General features: G+C 38.7%; 1 protein-coding gene across 2 annotated transcripts in view; it reads left to right on the forward strand.

The window, feature by feature from the left end:
• The window catches only part of TRIM24 (tripartite motif containing 24), a 122,761-nt gene that overhangs the window by 93,019 nt on the left and 13,382 nt on the right, over nt 1-16,360 (forward strand). The window contains exons 8-10 of one of the 2 annotated variants that reach the window (XM_047849202.1): nt 488-605; nt 3,246-3,412; nt 8,493-8,666. In XM_047849202.1, the coding sequence (XP_047705158.1) occupies nt 488-605; nt 3,246-3,412; nt 8,493-8,666 (459 nt within the window). Of the gene's footprint in view, nt 1-487; nt 606-3,245; nt 3,515-8,492; nt 8,667-16,360 lie in introns of both variants that reach the window. The other variant, XM_047849200.1, reaches the window with a different exon arrangement.

The raw sequence follows: 16,360 nt of genomic DNA on the forward strand, positions 1-16,360 counted from the left end.
ATTCAAAACATAGGAACAAGGGGAGCCATCCCACTAGCAGCCTAGATGTGAGCTGTACTTACATCTCCTGAGCAGAGATTAATCTGTATTTTCCATAACTCATTAGCCCCTTAATCCAAATCCTGAAACTTTCTTTAAAAGCATAAGTATAATAAAAGAGCAAAATATGTTAAGGTTTATTTTACAGATATTTAGTTGGTGCTTCTCTAAACTTTTATTAATTCAAAAAACCTCACTTTAACGTATCACTTGAAGATACTTTTCAGTTTTGTATTCAACAGTATAGGTAACTAAATTATACCTCAAAACTTAACATTTTAGAAAGAAAACCATGTTGTGTATCCATATTTTATAGCTTCTATATGATTACCTGTTTTCTATCAGCATACATACCAGAAATGACTTTTTTGGTGTATTCCCTGGGAACTTAATAAATTATTTGCCTGATGAAAGATACTGATGTTTAGTTGTCTCTCCTTTCTCCTAGATTACATACCGGTTACGGCACCTCCTTCGAGCAAGGTGTGATGCTTCCCCAGTGACCAACAATACCATCCAGTTTCACTGTGATCCTAGTTTCTGGGCTCAAAATATTATCAATTTAGGTAGGCCATTATGTCCGTTTCCTCAAAGTGCCATTTGTTTCTGGAGCTCTTAATGATTATGATAATGCTATCAAAGTGTTTTTATTACCTTATTTTAAAGACATGGAATTTTTGACAGTATTTTATTAACATGTGTATCTGTGTAACACATGCCTGAGTATAAATACACATATGTAAATAAATGGATAATATGAAACATCCTTAATATTGACTCACAGGATGTCTAGACTTGGGAATTTAGAAGTTCTTTTTTCATAGAATATTGCTTTTACTGTTAACTATAGATTTATCACAATGGGGTAATAAAACTTTTGACTCATAACTGCCATTGATACAGGATTTTTGTTATGTGGAATGTGTTCTGTTGGTTTACTTCTTATACCCAGTCATGGAGCACCTAAAGGTTCATTTGCTTGATCTTGCTAGGGAACACTTCTCATCTTTTATTCCACCTTTTATATAATAACTGTATATTTTTTTACATTGTTTTTTAATGTTTATTTATTTTTGAGAGAGACAGAGACAGAACACGAGGGGGGAGGGGCAGAGAGAGAGAGAGGGAGACACAGAAGCCGAAGCAGGCTCCAGGCTCCGAGCTGTCAGCACAGAGCCCGACATGGGGCTCGAACTCATGAGCTGTGAGATCATGACCTGAACCGAAGTCAGTTGCTCACGTCACTGAGCCACCCAGGTGCCCTGAAATAACTGTATTTTTAAATTTCCTAATTGAAATGTAACAAGCACACAGAAAAGTGCCCCAGTTTTTAGTATTAGAGCCCGCCAAATTATCACAGAGGGAGACTGTCATTTTGGTAAGATTAGGAACTCAAATAGTAGAAAAAGTCTTCACTTTTTGCCTTTCTTCTTAATTTCTCACATGGAAACTATAGAAACAGAAATTTAAGAATTCCCTGTACATTCTTCATCAGCCATCAGTATATTCCCTTTGATGACAGTTTTTTGGGCTCACAGACTATGTTTCAAAATCATCAAAGATGTTTGGTCTCTCATACCCTCAGCTCGATTCTAGGTAGGAAAGGAAGAAATGGCTGGAGAGAGTCAGTGCTCTAACACATCAAGAAAGGAAGCAATAAGCTTACACAGATTGCATCCATACAAAAGAACAAAAGGATAGTGATAAGTTAACCCCTGTAGCTCAATTTTGAAGTGCATGCAGCAATGTATTTATTGATAGGTAGCAGGCAGCTGGAATAACACACACTCTGACCTGTAGTACTAAAAAGCAGCATCTTAATACAAAGTGTGTTTCTAAGTAACTATCTCTTACCTACCTCACCAAACCACCACAGATTCAGCTATACAGAAGTTATGAATCACAAGTTATATATCTATACAAGTAGTCATGTATAGAAATACATGTAATTACAAGCATATAACTTACAGCATAAACCTCGTGATGTAGACATAAGTAAAATGTGTAACTATATACATAAATGTATATAGTTTTAGGTATGTCTGCATCAGCAAAAACAAAATAAAAACAGCATCTCCTATTTGTGAAATTCCTATAATAAGGTTAAACAATATCCTTTACGGTAAGACTTCTCAGAGCCATCACTTACAGCTGTGTAAATTACCATTTACAATGAGATTTACATTTTAAATATTCTAAGAAGGATTCAAGTTTCCCAGACTTGGTGTTATCCGTGGCTTCTGAGAAATGTCTTCTAGACGAGTACAGAGGGAAAATATTGATCTATGTCAACATTCACTTAATGTCTCGGTGAGTTTGGGTAATTTACTTAATCTCTCTGAGCCTTAGATCCCTTATCTATAAAAAGGACTTTAACAAGAATATACATAGACCTACTATCACATTACCTAACATGCAATGAGTATTTAATGAATGATGACCATATTTTTTTAGGATGTTTATGCTTAATAAATCAGAAATTGAGTCTGTTGAAGAAGTCAAGCTTTGCCTTATGCTGTAATCAGACCTACTAGAGGCACCTTTAAATTCTAAAAGTGTAGTTGCGAGCCACAGTATTCTCTGTCAGAGAGCTGACGTAGTATGAGCCGTGAAGGTATAACGAACTTGAGAGATTACAAATTGTTCATTCTAAAGAATCAAATACATTGTGGGATTTTTAGAACCAACGTCAGATTGACTTGTTTTATTTTGATATACAAGAGCAGTTCTCAAAATATTGTATGGGACTCCTTTATGGGACTTTTCCCAACTACATGTCTATGTGTGGCTGGATTTTCTTCATAAATTTCAACCCAAACAACATATAATGACAGACAATACAGAAACAAATTGGAGAGTTCAGCTCTTAGACCAGACATGTGAAGATTTTAAAAACTTAAAACAATGTAAATCTTCATTAATTTTTGTGAAGTTATTTTTTCATAAAAATGTGTTACTGTGGGCTTGTTATTTTTAAATGAGTTAATAACTAAAAAATGTTTTTAATAGTTTCTAAAATGTGAAAATTTGATAGATAGAACTTACGTAAACAAAAGCTCTTTGTGACCTTTGATTTCTAAGAGTGTAAAGCGTTCCTGAGATGAAAAAGTTTCTTGGCAATTTGAAGTTCAGCAAAAAGAGTCTTATGAAATATGCTATTTCACTTTCAGAAAAACTTTAGAACTTAACTTTTTCTCTTTAATTAGGTTCTTTAGTAATTGAAGATAAAGAGAGTCAGCCACAAATGCCTAAGCAGAATCCTGTCGTGGAACAGAATTCACAGCCACCAGGTGGTTTATCTTCAAACCAGTTATCCAAGTTTCCAACACAGATCAGCCTAGCTCAATTACGACTCCAGCATATGCAGCAACAGGTAATGGCTCAGAGGCAACAGGTGCAACGGAGGCCAGCACCTGTGGGTTTACCAAACCCTAGAATGCAGGGGCCCATCCAGCAACCTTCCATCTCTCATCAGGTAAATTTGGAAGCAGGCCTGTCCTAACTTAGATAATGATAGTACAATTGTATTCAACATCTCTTAAAATAACCAAGACATCTGTCATTTGTGATTTACATATATGAATTGTTAAAAATTTATCACATTAAGTATCCTTGATTTAGCTTCTAGTTTTTAGTCCTTCTCAAAAAGGAATTAATGGTTTATTTAGCTGGTACATCTGTTTTCATCTACTCTTCAAATTATAACAGGATAAATGATTGCATTCCTAAATAACCCATGCCTATGACTGATGAGGAAATTTGTAAATCTATAACTCATAATTCCTGTATTAGTGCTTCAGAATGACTAATACTTCAGTTTTCTGTTCTTTGTGGGGATGCAGTGTTTTAGAAAAACCACACTGCATCTTAGAAACTAGGGTCAAATAGAAAAGTGGGGCGGAATGGTTCCTTAGAAAAATACCTTTTTCAAACTTTATTTCTGAGCAGATACTCCATGAACCATTCTTATTCTTACTAAATATGAAGCATTCCATTTACTTTTAAGTCAGTTTTTCTTTTTTTTTTTTTTTTATTTTTTTTTTTCAACGTTTATTTATTTTGGGGACAGAGAGAGACAGAGCATGAACGGGGGAGGGGCAGAGAGAGAGGGAGACACAGAATCGGAAACAGGCTCCAGGCTCTGAGCCATCAGCCCAGAGCCTGACGCGGGGCTCGAACTCACGGACCGCGAGATCGTGACCTGGCTGAAGTCGGACGCTTAACCGACTGCGCCACCCAGGCGCCCCTAAGTCAGTTTTTCAAGATAAGAAGTTTATGCACTCTGTTAAGTAGTTTAACCGTCCTGCTCAAGTTAGATCTGGGCATACGTAATAAGTTTACTAAGGAATCTAAGGTCTAATCAAATCATACAAATTGTTATTGACAGTTAGATTTATTAATATGTACTCTTCCTATTTCTGAGAAGCATTTGAAGAAACAGTAATGACACAAATGAAGTAGAACATGGTTTAATAAGTATCAAAGTGTGAAGAACTACTTGAGAACAAGACTTAGCTCAGAATTTTTTCTCAACCCAAGAAAATGAGAAACAGGCATAATATCTATATTTGGTAAAAAGGAAAAATGCCAGTTAATTAGAGAAAAAACTTTTTACTAGTATTTTACAAGCACTAAGAGGAATATATAATGTGGTTCTTCATGAAAAAGCAATTTTAAATGGCATGATAATTTTTTTGTAGCAATTTTGCAAAACATAGAATTGGTCTTCATAGGGCTCTTATTTCAACCCTGAAGAAAGTTGTAGGCATATGTAGATCGTGATTTTGTTAAATTGCTTCTGTGAAGGCCTGAGTTGATTTATTTGAGGTTTATGGCTTTCTAATAATTTGATTAAGAAGGCTTGTCAAATCCAGGGGTATATTAAAATGCCTAACTTAATATGCCAAATTGATTATTCCTCTAGAACTTTAACCCACATGTTCACAGAAGTAATTAACAAAGAATTTAAGAAGTCTTTGGTGAGTGCTCCGTGAGAAGAGAGTTGTACACTGTAGATACCAAGAGTTTCAACTGGTAGAGTTGGAATTTTAAGAAAACTGAGTAATTTTGTCATTATCTCTGCAGAGCGACATATTGCAGGTAGACTTCAAAGAGTACCAAAATATTTCTAAAGATAAATGTGAAGAGAAGAGGGTTGAGCGCTTAGTGCTAAGCATTTGCATGATTAATATTTACCTTAAGTGGGAGATAGAAAAGTGATTTTTATTTAATAGTTTATTAAAGCAAAAAAAAAGGATAAATCCATTATTTGTGTTAATTATCTTTTCACTAAGAAGTGAGGAACTGAGCAGTTAGTAGATACTGTGTGACTTGGTCACTCATTATTTAAGCAGCGACAAAACAGAAGTGATCTCTGAGCCTTTATTTAGCCTACGTATCTCAAATTTGCATTTGATCTTATTTTTCCTCTCTAGGATTTACTGCTGTATAATCTATATAATGCACAATCTCCATTATGTGACCTAATTTTCCCACTTAGAAATAAGATAACCTTCGTATCTTTTGGTCATTACCTCACACACTGTTGTTTTTCTGTCTTCTCACCCCTCATTTTTATGTGTTCTCTGTCAAATACTCATATATTTTTCAGTCATCAGTTTCTCCTCCTCCATAAGCTTGCCCTGCTCAGCTGTAGACTTCGTTTTCTACCAGTTTATTTACATGTAAAGCGTAGGGAAACGTGTGCCTAAGAGGAGGTGCGTGTGTGCCTCTGGCTTTGTGGACATGTTCAGATCGTACTCTGCATCTGTCTGTAGGACCCAGGTAAATTTGAAGGACTACTTCTAAAAAATTGCTTGCATGAGAGTTCCTTATTTCTTCTTCCTCTGAATATTAACCACATAATCTGTGTGGTTAAAGAGTTGGGTGATACAGACCTAGGATACACACTTCTATGACCAAGTGGTACAAACTTGATAGACTGTGTATCTCTGTTTATTTAGCAATATACAGTATGTCTTTTTATACTCCAGTGGACAGATCACAGTTTGTTGAGTGTGGTCACGTATGTTACTGAATGCATAATTCACAGCAATGGCTCTTACTCCTGAGTCAGATTTATTGCTGTGGAGATGCTCTCATTCATATGTAAACATTCATTTTCCTGAAGAGTTAGAAGGACATCTGCTATCCTTCATGGTTATGCACAGTTGGGAACTACTGACCTAGAATACAGTCAAACCCTATAATAATGAAGGCACTTAGAGTGCAGATGAGGGTAACGATGATTATATGTTAGTTTGCTAAAGTGCTCAATTATTTCTCTGTTCTGTTTTTTCCTTCTGTATCTTTCTTGCAACTTAGGTGATTCCATTTAATTAAAGTACCACTGGTTTTGCTTTTTCTTTTATGCTCAGAACTAGTTCTTAATCTTATTCTTCGAAGTTGCCTTCCCTGTCTAATGCAGTCAACTGTAACTGTTTAGCAGAGGGGGGAAAAACCCCTCACGTCTTACCAAACTGTGAGCTCCTTGATGGTAGGGTCAACATCCATTCCCACACTGACTTCTCACAGGGTACATTACTCTGACATCAAGTGTCATTTCTTGACTGTATCAATATATAAACCTCATTCTTGCTGGGACTGTGAGAGTAGGGCAGCAAAGGACTTCGAGGATTACCTTTATTCTCCTTAAGGACCATTTTAGGTGCTTTTCCACTTTATAAAAAATTATCTCTTAGATAAATTTAGAAGTTTTGTACTATTTCCACTGTAATCGCCCAACTGTTTTCTGTTTGTGTTTCTCTGATATAAAACCCTTCAAGTCACAAGACTTTAAGAATTAGAAAGAATTGCTATGGCTTCAGGCATATGCTTCTGTACAGTTCTGATATTTTCTCTAATATTTTTCTCTTCTTCACCCACAGAATTTCCCTTGGTGTTGAAACAGTATCTAAATCTGTTTTTCTTGGGTGTGTAATTGCTGGCTACTCTTGAGAGTTACTGAGGGTGAACCCAGTGCCAACTAATTTGTAAGACAGGGGAAAGAGAAGCAGTTTACCCATGCAAGGAGAGTAAATTCAAAAAATGAGAGAGTAAAAGCTAAAAAAGAAGGCAGGGCTACACTTTATAGCTGTCTTCCTTCACAGTTTACAGCGCCTAAAAATAAGTATTTGCTTTGCAATAAGTTGCCAACCGTAGGATTGGTTCATGATGAAACGAAGACTGGCATATAAGGTTACCTTTTTCTAGAACACTGATCTCAATTTCCAAGGCTAGCATTTATGCACAAAGTAGGCTTGTCTTCCCAGCCCTTGCCCTGTCCTGTAACCAACTAGTGTTGTCCTTGGAGGGTTTCCACTTGAAATCTATGTCCTTTTAGGGAAATTTCATCCTCTCATCTGTACCTTAATCAATCCCCAGCTAAATACCAGAACGCATTTTGGTAATGATGAGGCAAACTAGCTTTGGATCAAAGCTCTAGCAGCACCTTTCACTAGCCACGTGACCTTTTTCAAGCTACGTAAGCTTTCTAATGTTCAGTGTCCTCGTTTTACAAATGACATAATGAAGTAACACATGTAAAATGGTAATCACAATGCATGGCATATGGTTGGACCTCAGATCTAAAACTCACTAATTCCTTTTTTTTTTTTTTTTTTAATGTTTATTTTTGAGAGAGAGAGACAGAGTGTGAGCAAGGGAGGGGCAGGGAGACAGAGAGAGAGAGAGAGAGACATAGAATCTGAAGCAGGCTCTAGGCTCTGAGCGGTCAGCACAGAGCCCGACGCGGGGCTCGCACCCACGAAACGTGAGATCATGACCTGAGCCAAAGTTGGACCCTTAACTGACTGAGCCACCCAGGTGTCCCAGTTTTCAAATATTAACAGTTTTCACTATTCATGATTTGTCAGTTAAGAGTTTGGAGCTAGAGTGCTTAAGTTCAAGTTCCAGCTTCATCTTTTACTACCTTTGTTAATCTTGGATAGGTTATTTAAATTCTCTATACCCTGATTTCCTTTTCTGTAAAATAAAGAGTCCCTACCTCATAAGAGTGTTGTGAAGATCAAATGAGTTCTCTCATAGAAATCTCTGAAAGCAGTGCCTGGCATGTAACGACTGCTCAGTAAATGTTAGCGATTAGTATTCAACCACCATATTATTTTAGGATGTCTGAAGAGGGAAAATCAGGGACTTAGAAAGATACTTAACACAAATTTTCCCTACTTCCTAACATCGCCTACATCCAGTCCTATTATAACCTACTTAAAGTTGGAAACCCCTGTCCCACGGCTCTTTCCTAATGAAACCCCTTTTCACATAGCTTTACACATTCTGGAAGGCTGCCTCCTTCCCCCACACCCTTGTTGTAGTATTAATAAGTTGTTCGTCTGTGACAGAGTTGCTGTCTTTCTTTGAAAGTTACAGACTTCTCTGTAATTTGTCTTTCAGGAGATGACCGTCACTAAAATGGTTTAATTTCTTTTTTCCAGCAACCCCCTCCACGTTTGATAAATTTCCAAAATCACAGCCCCAAACCCAATGGACCAGTTCTTCCTCCACATCCTCAACAGCTGAGATACCCACCGAACCAGAACATGCCGAGACAAGCAATAAAGCCCAACCCGCTACAGATGGCTTTTTTGGCTCAACAAGCTATAAAACAGGTATATATATTTACTCTCTTCAGCTTCTTGTTCTGCTTCTCTGCTTTCAGATCACGTTGAATTTATAAATAAAGCAATGGTTATGAAGAGCAAGTTTTTTTGTTTTTAATAAGTGTGAGTTACCAAGTTTATTACAGACATAGAGACAAAGCTAAGAGAATAGGTCCTGATTTATAATTAACAAGAGAAATCCACTTAAGTTGGATTAAAGGCCCAGAATAATCAGTGAGTCGTAGGTATGACGTTTGGCAATACTCATAGGTGCAGCTTTTAGCTGAGTTCATTACATTTACTAAGAAGAATTCTAACAAATACAGGTTATATTCTGCAAAAGAGAAATCTTTAAATTGTTTGAAGGAGACTTAGAAAAAAACTGATAGTTTTAATATGGAGTACCTATACATCTGATGAAATTGAATGTTTTAAGGTTCTATATTAAATCCAATAGGATTTAATATTTATATTCTTAAGGTCTTCAGGTAAAAATATTTTCTAGATAAGACACTATTTTGTTATATTTGTCAAAGTTCTCTGTCTTCAAGCACTTGTGTCAACACTCTTTCCAGCTTAGTACTTGTAGGCTGATTTCAGTTTCATATTTTTGCCAAGACCAAAATAAGGAATATGATGTGGTTTCTATAATTCTCTGACATTCGTTTAATCAAATGATGTGAAAATTCTATTCAAAAAGTGCATGTGCTGTGTGTTTGTGTGTGGTTATAATTAGTTTAGCTTTGCTTTAATAGCACAGAATTTTCTTAATATTTTAATAAAAACGCTTTTAAATAAGTCATTTCTTTCTCTGCTTCATTGGTAGAGAGAGGTGAAAAGGACTCAAGCTGCATTGTAGCCTTAAGTCCTGTTTACTTTCCTAAGAGTTTTGTGACCTTGTGCAAGTTTAATCTTTTAAATGTCATTTGCCCCAGCTATATATTGAATCCCTTGCAGAGTTGTGCTGAGACTGCTAATGTGTACAAAAGCACCTAGCACACTCTGTGTGCACAAACGTGTACCTTCCCTCTTCCCCAGTTGTTTTTTTTTTTGTTTTTTTTTTTTTTTTTTTAATGTTTTTTTATTCTTGAAAGAGAGATGGACAGAGAGCAAGGAGCGGAGGGGCAGAGAGAGGGAGACACAAAATCTGAAGCAGGCTCCAGACTCTGAGCTGTCAGCACAGACCCTGATGTGGGGCTTGACCCACGAACCATGAGATCATGACCTGAGCCGAAGTCGGACACTTAACCAACTGAGCCACCCAGACGCCCCGCTCCTCTTCTCCAGTTGTTATTTTTAATGTGTAGATACACACTCTAAGGATGTTTTTAAAATGTTTCCTGGAGAAGAGGTTGGGGAAGATGGCGGCGTAGGAGGACGCTGGGCTCACCGCCTCCTGCTGATCACTTAGATTCCACCTACACCTGCCTAAATAACCCAGAAGACTAGCAGAATGGATTCTCCGGAGTCAAAAGCAGACGAGAGGCCCACGGAAGAGGGTAGGAAAGGTGGAGAGGCGGTGTGTGCTACACGGACCAGCGGGAGGGAGCTGGGGTGGAGGGGCAGCCCGCCCGCAAAGCAGAGCCCCCAAGTCTGGCTTGCAAAAGCAGAGGGGCCGGACAGAGTGTGTTCTGACAGCAAGTGGGACTTGACATCTGGAAGGTTATAAGCTAACACTCTGCTCGGAGAACGGGAGGGCTGGAAGACAACGGGAGGGAGAGTTGTTGAGTCCCAGACGACAGACCTCAGCTTGGCGGGGAACAAAGGCGCTCGCCAGCACCATCTCCCTCGCCCATCCCCCAGCCAAAATCCCAAAGGGAACCAGTTCCTGTCAGGGAACTTGCTTGCACTGTGCAAACACCCAAGGCTGTGCTTCTGCGGATCCATCCCTCCAGCAGCGGGTCTCATTCCGGGTGCTGCAGGGCCCCTCCCGAATCGGATCACCAAAGGAAAAGCGAAATGAGCCTGCCCCTCCCGCCCCTGTGCACCTTGCCTACCCACCCCCCACCTGATACGCCAGACCCCCAGCACCACAAGCCTGGCAGTGTGCAAGTAGCCCAGATGGACCACGCCACCTCACAGTGAATCCTGCCCCTAGGAGAGGGGAAGAGAAGGCACACACCAGTCTGACTGTGGCCCCAGCGGTGGGCGGGGGGCAGACATCAGGTCTGACTGTGGCCCCACTCACCAACGCAAGTTATTCAAGACAGCACAGGGGAAGTGCCCCGCAGTTCCGCACCACTCCAGGGACTATCCAAAATGACAAAATGGAAGAATCCCCTCAAAAGAATCTCCAGGAAATAGCAACAGCTAACGAACTGATCAAAAACGATTTAAACAGTATAACAGAAAGTGAATTTAGAGTAATAGTCATAAAATTAATCGCTGGGCTTGAAAACCGTATAGAGGACAGCAGAGACTCTATTGCTACAGAGATCAAAGGACTAAGGAACAGCCAGGAGGAGCTAAAAATGCTATAAATGAGCTGCAAAATAAAATGGAGATGACCACAGCTCGGATTGAAGACGCAGAGGAGAGAATAGGTGAACTAGGATATAAAATTATGGAAAAAGAAGAAGCTGAGAAAAAGATAAAATCCAGGAGTATGAGGGGAAAATTAGAGAACTAAGTGATGCACTAAAGAGAAATAATATATGCATAATTGGTATTCCAGAGGAGGAAGAGAGAGGGAAAGGTGCTGAAGGTGTACTTGAAGAAATAATAGCTGAGAACTTCCCTGATCTGGGGAAGGAAAAAGGCATTGAAATCCAAGAGACACAGAGGACTCCCTTCAGACGTAACTTGAATCGATCTTCTGCACAACGTATCATAGTGAAACTGGCAAAATACAAGGATAAAGAGAAAATTCTGAAAGCAGCTAGGGATAAATGTGCTCTAACATATAAAGGGAGACGGATAAGACTAGTGACGGATCTCTCTACTGAAACTTGGCAGGCCAGAAAGGAATGGCAGGAAATCTTCAATGTGATGAACAGAAAAAATAGGCAGCCGAGAATCTTTTATCCATCAAATCTGTCATTTAGAATAGAAGGAGAGATAAAGGTCTTCCCAAACAAACAAAAACTGAAGGAATTCGTCACCACTAAACCGGGCCTACAAGAGATCCTAAGGGGGATCCTGTGAGACAAAGTACCAGAGACACCGCTACAAGCATGAAACCTACAGACATGACAATGACTCTAAACTCATATCTTTGTATAATAACACAGCCTAAATCCAGCAGAAGAAGAGAAATAATAAAGATCAGAGCAGAAATAAACAATATTGAATCTAAAAATACTGTAGAGCAGATCAATGAAACCAAGAGTTGGTTTTTTGAAGAAATAAACAAAATTGATAAACCCCTAGCCAGGCTTCTTAAAAACAAAAGAGAGATGACCCAAATAGATAAAATCATGAATGAAAATGGAATTACTACAACCAGTCCTTCAGAAATACAGGCAATTATCAGGGAATACTATGATAAATTATATGCCAACAAACTGGAAAAATTGGAAGATATGGACAAATTCCTAAACACCCACACACTTCCAAAACTCAATCAGGAGGAAATAGAAAACTTGAACAGACCCATAAGCAGCGAGGAAATTGAATCAGTTATCAAAAATCTCCCAACAAATAAGAGTCCAGGACCAGATGGCTTCCCAGGGGAGTTCTACCAGACGTTTAAAGCAGAGATAATACCTATCCTTCTCAAGATATTCCAAGAAATAGAAAGGGAAGGGAAACTTCCAGACTCATTCTATGAAGCCAGTGTTACTTTGATTCCTAAACCAGACAGAGACCCAGTAAAAAAAGAGAACTACAGGCCAATATCCCTGATGAATATGGATGCAAAAATTCTCAATAAGATACTAGCAAATCGAATTCAACAGCATATAAAAAGAATTATTCACCATGATCAAGTGGGATTCATTCCTGGGCTGCAGGGCTGGTTCAACATTCGCAAATCAATCAACGTGATACATCACATTAATAAAAGAAAAGAACCATATGATCCTGTCAATCGATGCAGAAAAAGCATTTGACAAAATTCAGCAACCTTTCTTAATAAAAACCCTCGAGAAAGTCGGGATAGAAGGAACATACTTAAACATCATAAAAGCCATTTATGAAAAGCCCACAGCTAACATCATCCTCAATGGGGAAAAACTGAGAGCTTTTTCCCTAAGATCAGGAACACGACAGGGATGTCCACTCTCACTGCTGTTGTTTAACATAGTGTTGGAAGTTCTAGCATTAGCAATCAGACAACAAAAGGAAATCAAAGGCATCAAAATTGGCAAAGATGAAGTCAAGCTTTCCCTTTTTGCAGATGGCATGATATTATACATGGAAAATCCGATAGACTCCACCAAATGTCTGCTAGAACTGATACAGGAATTCAGCAAAGTCTCAGGATACAAAATCAATGTACAGAAATCAGTTGCATTCTTATACACTAATAATGAAGCAACAGAAAGACAAATAAGGAAACTGATCCCCTTCACAATTCCACTAAGAAGCATAAAATACCTAGGAATAAACCTAGCCAAAGATGTAAAAGATCTGTATGCTGAAAACTATAGAAAGCTTATGAAGGAAAATGAAGAAGATATAACGAAATGGAAAAACATTCCGTTCTCATGGATTTGAAGAATAAATATTGTCAAAATGTCAATACTACCCAAAGCTATCTACATATTCAATGCAATATAAATCAAAATTTCACCAGCATTCTTCTCGAAGCTAGAACAAGCAATCCTAAAATGCATATGGAACCACAAAAGGCCCCGAATAGCCAAAGTAATTTTGAAGAAGATCAAAGCAGGAGGCATCACAATCCCAGACTTTAGCCTCTACTACAAAGTTGTAATCATCAAGACAGCATGGTATTGGCACAAAAACAGACACATAGACCAATGGAATAGAATAGAAACCCCAGAACTAGACCCACAAACGTATGGCCAACTAATCTTTGACAAAGCAGGAAAGAACATCCAATGGAAAAAAGCCTCTTTAACAAATGGTGCTGGGAGAACTGGACAGCAACATGCAGAAGGTTGAAACTAGACCACTTTCTCACACCATTCACAAAAATAAACTCAAAATGGATAAAGGACCTGAATGTGAGACAGGAAACCATCAAAACCCTAGAGGAGAAAGCAGGAAAAGACCTCTCTGACCTCAGCCGTAGTAATTCTTACTTGACACATCCCCAAAGGCAAGGGAATTAAAAGCAAAAATGAACTCCTGGGACCTTGTGAAGATAAAAAGCTTCTGCACAGCAAAGGAAACAATCACCAAAACCAAAAGGCAACCAACAGAATGGGAAAAGGTATTTGCAAATGACATATCATACAAAGGGCTAGTATCCAAAATCTATAAAGAACTCACTAAACTCCACACCCGAAAAACAAATAATCCAGTGAAGAAATGGGCAGAAAACATGAATAGACACTTCTCTAAAGAAGACATCCGGATGGCCAACAGGCACATGAAAAGATGCTCAGCGTCGCTCCTCATCAGGGAAATACAAATCGAAACCACACTCAGATCTCACACCAGTCAGAGTGGCCAAAATGAACAAATCAGGAGACTATAGATGCTGGAGAGGATGTGGAGAAACAGGAACCCTCTTGCACTGCTGGTGGGAATGCAAACTGGTGCAGCCACTCTGGAAAACAGTGTGGAGGTTCCTCAAAAAATTAAAAATAGACCTACCCTATGACCCAGCAATAGCACTGCTAGGAATTTACCCAAGGGATACAGGAGTACTGATGCATAGGGGCCCTTGTACCCCAATGTTGATAGCACCACTCTCAACAATAGCCAAATTATGGAAAGAGCCTAAATGTCCATCATGTGACGAATGGATAAAGAAGATGTGGTGTCTATACACAATGGAATACTATGTGGCAATGAGAAAGAATGAAATATGGCTCTTTGTAGCAACGTGGATGGAACTGGAGAGTGTTACGCTATGTGAAATAAGCCATACAGAGAAAGACAGATACCATATGTTTTCACTCTTATGTGGATCCTGAGAAACTTAACAGAAGCCCATGGGGGAGGGGAAGGAAAAAAAAAAAAAGAGGTTAGAGAGGGAGAGAGCCAAAGCATAAGAGACTTAAACACTGAGAACAAACTGAGGGTTGATGGGGGGTGGGAGATGGGTATTGAGGAGGGCACCTTTTAGGATGAGCACTGGGTGTTGTTTGGAAACCAATTTGACAATAAATTTCATATATTGGGGGAAAAAAAATGTTTCCTGGTCCCAGGCGACTGGGTGGCTCAATAGGTTGAGCTTCTGACATCGCCTCAGGGCATGATCTCCTGGCTGTGAGTTCGAGCCCCACGTAGGGCTCTGTACTGACAGCTCAGAGCCTGGAGCCTGCTTCAGATTCTGTGTTTGTCTCTCTCTCTCTGCCCCTACCCCGCTCACACTCTGTCTCTGTCTCAAAAATAAACATTAAAAATATATATATTTAAAATGTTTCCTGGTCAAAAATCTAAACATGAATGAATAAATGAATAAACTAGGAGATAATATAGATAATAAATGTAATCAACGGATTAAATTAACAAATTATAGTACACTTGCATAGGGGAATATGTTCAGCAATTGAGAAAATGCAGCAATCTATAGATGATGTTATATGGAAAAAAACATTATAGAATTTTTGTAGGGTATTATCTCATTTTTCTGGTTGTGTGGGGGGTGGGGGGTGGGGAGGGGTTTTTTAAAAAAATAAACCTTGGAAAGATATACATCGTCCATAACTATGATTATTCTGGAGGAGGGAAGTTGGCAGAGGGCACAGGAAGAGATGGATGGACATGAGGAGTAGGTAGGTGGTAAAGATGACTTTCACAGGTTTCTTTATACAGTGTTTTCGGTGAGGAATACAAATTAGATTTTTCAAAATTGGAATGCCTGTCACACTATCACTCTGTATATTGTTGTATTTGGGGATTTTTTACCCCTTGTATAGTCCTGAGATACCTCTTAGTTGCTTTCCTTTTCCCCCATATTTTATTACAAAAATTTTCAAACACAACAGCTAAAAGAGTTGTGTCAAGGACTAATTGTTCTATTTGGCTTCTCACTTACTAATCATATAGCCATTTATTCTTCCATATATCAGTCAAGTCTTATTTTTTCATAGGGTTTGAAGTAAATTGTGGAGAGCAGCATGGTTCATCTCTTCTCATTCCTAGTATTCTGCTATTATCTTAGTGTGTTTATCTCAGCCTTTAACATAAATGATAAGAGTTCCCTCAGTTGTTTATGTTTAATTACCTCTTCGTATATAAGAAATGAGTGTTAAAAAAAAATCCTGCAAGCCTGGGTCTAGAGCTAATGTTTGATGTTTGAGGTTTCACTCTAGTTTTAAGGCTACGAGGTAGATTTATTGGGAGAATTCTTAGTGTCACAATCTTTAAGTTGTACTTCTTAGACTGGTCCAGTTCCCAAAGCGTCTTTCTGTCGTCTGCCTAAAATTCAGGGCCTGGCTGCACCTTGAAGCCAGCTTGGGTAAGCAGATTGGTGGGGGCCAGTGGCAGAGTTGGGGGTGGGGGAGGGAAGCTCAGCATTCAGTGTCAGTGTGGCTTCATAATCTTCATTTTCAGGGAAGTACGTCTCTGCCTTCAGATGAACCTGGTGCCCTTCAATCCAAAGACACAGTTTTCTCTATTTTAGA

The sequence above is a fragment of the Prionailurus viverrinus genome, chromosome A2 (genome assembly GCF_022837055.1).
Source record: "Prionailurus viverrinus isolate Anna chromosome A2, UM_Priviv_1.0, whole genome shotgun sequence".
Classification (NCBI taxonomy): Eukaryota; Metazoa; Chordata; class Mammalia; order Carnivora; family Felidae; genus Prionailurus; species Prionailurus viverrinus.